The sequence below is a fragment of the Corvus brachyrhynchos genome, unplaced genomic scaffold (genome assembly GCF_000691975.1).
Source record: "Corvus brachyrhynchos isolate BGI_N302 unplaced genomic scaffold, ASM69197v1 scaffold66, whole genome shotgun sequence".
In the NCBI taxonomy this organism is placed as follows: Eukaryota; Metazoa; Chordata; class Aves; order Passeriformes; family Corvidae; genus Corvus; species Corvus brachyrhynchos.
Window position 1 is genome coordinate 3,489,783 of NW_008238440.1, and position 7,253 is coordinate 3,497,035.

Consider the following 7,253-nt stretch of genomic DNA (forward strand, 5'->3'; position numbering starts at 1 on the left):
GGCCGCGGGGGGCCGTGCCGCGGCCTTGACGGCGCGGGCCGGGCTCAGGCGGGCCTCGCTGGGACACCGCGTTCCCGGGGAGGCAGTGCTGGAGCGGGAGCGAGTTTATGTAACAATTGGCTCTTACGTAATGGTCTTTAGCACACCGCTTTAATTAGCACCGCTACCGGGGACGTCCTGGGCAGCAGCGTCTGCACACTGCGGCTGGGGAGGACCCCGAGGATGGGAACGCAGTGAGCAGGGCTGGCTTACAAGTGCTCCAGGACTCGTCAGTGCTTAGGCGAGCTCAGGGCTAACTGGTGTTAGTGACTGCTGCTGGCGGAAAACCACACCGCCTCGCTCTGTCAGCCAGGCGGTGTGAACGGGGGAGGTTTCTTTAAAACGCTCTTTCATTGGGCTTTTTGATAAGTATGTGAAAGTCATCATTGTTTCAATCTGATGTTGCTGACGGGGCAAGAAAACAAAGAAGGACGGGGAATGGACTGAAAAAGGTTGCCAAACCTTGGCTTGTCTTGTGCTGTAGGTGCTTTTTGGGTTTAGCTGTTGCTAGAGTTGGCAGTGTCAGCTGTCTTCCTATTATTTTGGTTGCATTCTTTCTGTAGCACAACAAAAGGCACTGTGTGTTGGGAGATGCAGTGTCCCAGGAGACTGCAGGCACGCCTTGGACAGTGAACTGGCACTGCCTTTTCCTTCTGCTCTCCTGACATCAGCAGTAAAATTATGCTGTGTCTTTGCCTGTTCTCACCAGGTCACCAGAATCATAGTGGTGGGGTCTGTTGGAATGCTTGTCTGCTCTTTTTTGCATTAAGTATGGGTAGCACACTTCAGAAATGTTTTGTGACACATTGCTTTGGGTTCCAAGTGGGATTTCAGCAGTCCTTGGGTTGTAGCAGGAGGCCTTCTCTTTAGAATAGCTCACGGTCACTTTTACTTCCTGCTGGTTTCTTGGAAACATTTGCATGCATCTGATCTGGCTGGTTTCTCATTATTTCTTGTGAAGCACCCTGCTAAAAAACCAGTGTTGTAGCAGCACGTAGTGTCTTTGGCCTGAGCAAGTAGTGTCACAGACCACCTCAAAGTGTTTGAAAGCTCTCAGAGGACTCTCTTGTTCTCAGTGGTTGCTAGTGGGATCTTTTGGGAGTTAATTGTACTTGCAGTGCTGCCATGCAGTGAGTTTTTTAAATCCATGGGGCAAAATTCTGTTGTGAGTGAACATCTGGTTGTAGTTAGCAATATTGCACAGCTGGAATATCTTACTGAATGCAGGAGACAATGTGGGGACCTCCCCTATGGCAACTGAAGAGCTTCAGCTGCTGGAGTTCCCGAGGTTTCAGTGCTGTTGGCGGCAGAGATCTTCACTGCTGCTTGTTCTAATTGCCCTCCGAATGAACAAGCCAAATTGTGAACCTGTAAAAGTTGTCAATGTTACTGATTCTACCAGCAGTAGAATCTGCCTTCAGCTGTGTAAAAGATCCTGCCTGCCTGAAGGTTGGTTAAGACCTTGAAAGTAAAAAAAAAAAAGAGCAGCTGAGCTTATAAACTGTAACAGAATTGGAAAGGTAGACTGGCTTGTTCTAGTTGTGAGGATCATGGTAGTGCACATAAATCATTAACTGGCCACATCTTTCAGTCTTTCCCCAGGGTTTAAGTACTTATCTTCTCTTGGGTTTGAAGTTTTGAGTCTATTAATAGAATTGTACTCTAGCAGGCTTTTGTGAGAGCTGTGCATTAATTGTCATTTAAGTCCCTACTTTCAATCTCGTTGGGTCTGTTTGTTCTGTGCCATGACTTGAAAGATGAGGCTTTTCGTTGTACAGTTTCCAATAGCATTTCTTGTAATGTTGCCATTTTTTCTTAGTCTTGCTACAATGAGGGAAAAATACTTGTCTGGAAAGTAAAAATTATCTCTTCTGATGAGTTAAAAGGAGCAGTCATATCCTTGGTTATAATTAAGGGATGGAAATTGTATCGCTTTTGAGATGCCTCAACTATAGTGATCTCTTTGGAAAAAAGTTCTGAATATTTCTGAGAGCTCTAGACATGCTTTTGTATTTCTGCATGGAAAGCTTCTTATGAACTTTCTAATTATTTTCCCTTTCCTGCATTTATATTCCAGGCTGCAAGGACATTCCGTGTTACTGAAGGAAGGTGCTCTATTTTTGGAGTGACTTATGATGTCAAGAACTGTATCATCCTGGATTTTAAGCTCAGCCAGAAGCAGCATTGTTTTACAAGGGAAAGGACGTTGGTACTCCATCTGTATCCCAAATAGAAACAAGATCAAATGGAAGCTTGTTTTCTCCAAAACATGTCCCTACCGTGCTGGGAGCTGCAGCTTAGACAGTACCTTCTCCTTACCCAAAGCATTCCGACACACTTCCACCGAAGAAGAACACTTTTCTTTCCAGTTGTCTCCAGCACAAATCAACGACATGCTCAGAGCAGGTGAATTATCCCACAAAACACTGGATTTGAATGGCAAGAATGCAAATTCCGTGCTGAGGTTTGAAAGCAACCAGCTGGCCTCCAACAGCCCCATGGAGGACCGGCGGAGTGCGGCCACATGCCTGCAGACGGCGGGGATGATGTTCGGGGTGTTCGACGGCCATGCGGGCGCCGCCTGCGCCCAGGCCGTGAGCGAGAGGCTGCTGCACTACATCGCCGTGTCCCTCATGTCCCGCCAGAGCCTGGAGGAGATCGAGCTGGCCGTGGAGGCCATGAAACCAGTGCGGCCCATCCTGCAGTGGCACAAGCATCCCAACGATGTAGAGTACCGGGAAATCACCTCACAGTACTTTGAAAACCTTCGGGTTTACTGGCAGCACTTGCTGGACCTGGACACTGAGCTGGGGTTTAGTTTAGAAGAAGCCATGATTTGTGCATTCAAAAGGTTAGACTCAGACATATCACTGGAAGTTCAGGCTCCTCAGGAAAGCGAGTTGATGAGAAATATTGCCCTGCAAGTAGCTTTTTCTGGTGCAACAGCCTGTGTAGCTCACATTGACGGTGTTCACCTACACGTGGCAAACACCGGTGATTGCAGAGCGGTTTTAGGGGTTCGTGAAGAAGATGGAACATGGTCTACTCTCCCTCTAACCCGAGACCACAATGCCTATGATGAATTTGAAATTAGAAGATTGAAGAGAGAACATCCTAGATCTGAGGAGAAAACCCTATTTGTGAATGACAGATTACTGGGGATTCTCATGCCCTCCAGAGCTTTTGGAGATGTGCAATTAAAATGGAGTAAAGAATTGCAACACAGCATTCTCGAGAACAGCTGTGATGTTGAGGCTCTAAACATTTATCAGTATGTTCCTCCAAACTACCATACCCCCCCTTATTTAACTGCAGAACCTGAAGTAACGTATCACAAATTAAGGAGCAAGGATAAGTTTCTTGTTATTGCTTCAGATGGGCTATGGGAGATGCTGAGTAACGAGAAGGTTGTAAAACTTGTTGCTGGACACCTTACAGAGCTCAACATGCAGAAACCATCACTGACTTTTAAGAAACCAGTTAATTTGGGTTACATGCACAACCTGTTGCTGCAGAGGAAGAGCAAGGGCCTGGCCTCCCTGGACCAGAACATCGCCACCCATTTGATCCGGCACGCGATCGGCAGCAACGAGTACGGCGAGGTGGACCCGGAGAAGCTGGCTGCCATGCTGACACTGCCTGAGGACCTGGCCCGCATGTACAGGGACGACATCACAGTCACTGTGGTGTACTTCAACTCAGAAACTATTGAAGATTACTACAGGAACCACAAATAGAGCCTTGCACTGCTGCAGTGCAATACCACTAGGGAACTTTGATACTGAAGCATTCCTCTCATTCTCTGGTAGTTGAGCTGCTACCAGTGTCTGCAAGTTCCTAAATCTTTGTTACTTACTGGCTTTGAAAATAACTTTCTAGAAGGTGAAATTGCCCTGGGTTTCCAGGTCTGTATGCACTGAAGAAAAATGTTTTCGTAAAACCTCACTGAAATGTAGCTGAACTAAAGACTGTGGACCAGTTCTGATTCCATGAGAACCTCTGGTAAAACTTTCCAAATGAACAAACAAGGCAAATTTCACTGAGGCTGGTACAATTTAATAGAGATGGATAATAGGTGTAGCTGCATGGAGTGTCAGGCTCTGCTTTTGTGGAGAATGAGTGGCATCCTCTTGAAGCACTGTAACTGAATTAAATAAATTAACTACCAAACTTTCTTTGGATGTGTCAGATATTTTAACAAATGGCCCCATATTTATAAAACAACATGAAAGAAGGCTGTTCAAAGAGCCTTTGTCAGATATATTTCCTGATTCTCTTCCTTAAGCAAGGGAAAAATTGTTATTTTCTTGTGCAATTCTTTTTAAGAGTGAACACATATTCTCTTAACTCTGTGTGGACTTGTGTGACAGCTTAGAGTTCAAACACGAGGGTCTCCACAATTCCCTGTTTAGTGTTTAACAGCACCAGACTTAAGCATTTGAGTGTTTTGCTTAAACAATGTACCCTTTATTAGGTATTGATCTATGAAGTGCTGTGCATCAAATCTACCAACTGTAATTTAAATTGTTTGTCAGATCTAGAAGTTCAAAAATTCACCTAAAGGTAAATATAACAAAAGAGAGCACCTTTCTCTCCAGATTTCACTTAGAAGAAATAACAGTGCTGGTACTTCTCCAAAACATGTTTAATCTTTCATTCTTGCTTTTCCTTATAGGTACAGAGTTATTTTCACTACTGAATGTATGTTTTAGTCTCTGAACATACACGAAAGTGTATTTTACAATGGTTTTCTTTTATACTGAGCTTTCCAGAGTGCCATCCAAGTTTGCAAATTAGCTTTTACATATGGTGTTCTCTGGTGCCTCTTCCTTGTTTACACACAACAGGAACTGTTGCCCACAGGAATATTGGGAATACAGGACTGTTCATTCTTCTTGCTGCTGAGTAAGAACTTGTGTGGGAGCAGCAGAGCAAATAAAAATACTGGGTTTTTAGCAAGTGAAAAAGTAGTTGTTTTTTTTTCTCAAGATCTTAAGTAGATGAGGTCTTGGAGCTTAAACAGGTAGCATTTGTGGATTTGGGGCTCTTTGTGTGCTTTTCCTTACACATAAAATTTCTTAGTGCTTTTTTCAGGCATTTAATAATCTTTTGAAGGTGGGATTAGAAGGAGAAGGAAGCTAAAACTGTTCCAAAAATATTCATGCTTTTGACTATTCAGGACTGACTGTAATTCAGTGCTACAATTGCAATCACTGAATGCATCCTTACAAAAACCTTTGCTCTGAATTTACTGTTAATTTTTTTTTCATGTAGTACATATTGGAATACATCCAGCAATTCAGCCTGGAGGCATGTTCAATGAGTGGGTCTGTTCCCCTTGATATCACCAAACCAGCATTTACCTCAGGAAATCTGCCCCTGAGCTCTGGGTGATAAGGGCTGCAGGCAGACTTTGGGTTTGTGCCAGATGCTACAGAGGTTGTTGAAATTCTTGTTGCTGCGGTCCAGCTTGCTTTAAAATGTGTCCTGCTCTCATCCTCGAGGCTGGTGCTGTGGAGACCGAGATTTCCTGTGCCAGGAAAGGCAAACAGGGGAGGTCAGGCCTGTGTTAACCTCGGGAGAGGTCTGCTCTGCCTGCAAGGCAGCGGGTGAGGAGGGGAGAGCTCCTCAGCAGCATCCCTGGACCCTTCCGGCTTCTGTTTGTTCTTAAAAATCCTCTTGTGTGATCAGTTACAAGCTTCACTGCTTGAAGTTTAGCCCTAAGGTAGTGAAAGAAAGCATTTCTTTGACTACCTCTTAATAGATTACTTTGCAATGTAGCCTGAGGCACAAAGGTGCTAAACCATTCTCAGAGGGGTGTGAAGTGGGACTTGTTTTATGAAGATAGTCTAGAAAACATCTCATGTAGAGCCAACCTGCCGCTGCAAGAGTAGTGTAGCAAACCAGCAAGTGTCTAGTCATAAAATAAACACAAATTTCTGTTCCTTCCGCTGTCCAGTGTTGAAATCCAGCTCATCTTTTGAAAGAGTCAGTGTGGCACTTCTTCATCAAGTGTAACTCTTGGTGATACTGTGTGTAGGTTGTACCTGCACCGGCAAATTGGTAATGATTGTTTTGGGGAACGTGTCTGAAAATTAGAAAGATATTTCCCATTTCATGGTAGGTTTGCTCAGTTGTACCATGCAGCACTGTAATCATCCTGTGGTGAAAAAGGATAACGTTAAACTGGTTAAAAGTTTGGTTTGGTTTGGTTGGTTGGTTGTTTTTTTAAATACAAATCGTGGATTCAACTGCATATTCCCTGGGATTTGTTGCTGTCAATGAAGGCAACCCATCCATACTTAGAATCATTCAGGTTGGAAAAGATCTGTAAGATTGAATCCAGCCATTAATGCAGCACTGCCAAGGCCATTGCTAAACCATGTCTCTAAGCACCACATCCACGTGTCTTTTAAATATCTCCAGGGGTGGTGACTCCACCACTGCCCTGGGCAAGCACACAGGGAAAGACAGGAACCTGCCAGAAATTCCTGCCCCTCCACAAAATGTGTGTGAACTAGAACTAAGCAGGGTGAGAAAACCCCAGGGTGAAAAGTCCGCACATGTGGAAGTGTGTGAGAACTCTGGAAACCCAAAGCGCATTCTCTGAGATGCCAAGCACTTGTCAGACCTTACCTTCAGGTAAGCAAGGTGTTATTCTGCATTGTTATCAGGACACTAAGTTTTGCATTCTTAGGTTGTATCCTGGGACTGGGAGATGACAGAGCTATGGATTCTTACCACAGAACCCCTGGCTGTCCGCTCTCTGTCACTGTAGCTGTCACACAGGTGACAGCAGCAGCCGGCTGGAGGTGACGCACCGCAGTCAGCTGCTGTGGCACCCGGGCCATCCATCCCATCAAACAGCTGAGCAGCTGGAGCCACATGAGCACTGAGGTTCGTTTGTATTTCCATGCTCGCATAAGAGCAAGATGACAACACCTTCCCCCCTCCTTTCCTGATATCTGACAGCTGGTAGCCAGGTGCCCCAAAAGCGCTGTACCTGATCAAAGCAAGGGAGTGTCCTCTCAACAAGCATGAGGGATCTTCAGCTCTGAAGAGCTGCTCAAACTTGCATGCTCCACCATGCTGAGATGTTGCACTTTTCTTAAAATTCCTTTCAGCCTCAATTCTCTGCAGTATTAAATGTGCATGTTTACCCAGGAAGAAGTCACATTTTAAGGTCACTGCAGAAGTTAACAGGCGTACTGAAC

The 7,253-nt window shown here is 45.0% G+C and overlaps 1 protein-coding gene across 1 annotated transcript; it reads left to right on the forward strand.

Moving 5' to 3' along the window:
* The first annotated feature begins 2,116 nt into the window (after nt 1–2,116).
* On the forward strand, nt 2,117–4,214 carry PDP2 (pyruvate dehyrogenase phosphatase catalytic subunit 2). Its single transcript, XM_008635494.2, has one exon. It carries the CDS (start codon nt 2,172–2,174, stop codon nt 3,774–3,776), a length of 1,605 nt encoding a protein of 534 aa, XP_008633716.1. The 5' UTR covers nt 2,117–2,171; the 3' UTR covers nt 3,777–4,214.
* The last annotated feature ends 3,039 nt before the right edge of the window (nt 4,215–7,253 follow it).

What these genes read in the sequence shown, in the direction of transcription:
- PDP2 (XM_008635494.2), top strand. Translation starts at nt 2,172, where the DNA reads ATGATGTCAAGAACTGTATCATCCTGGATTTTAAGCTCAGCCAGAAGC.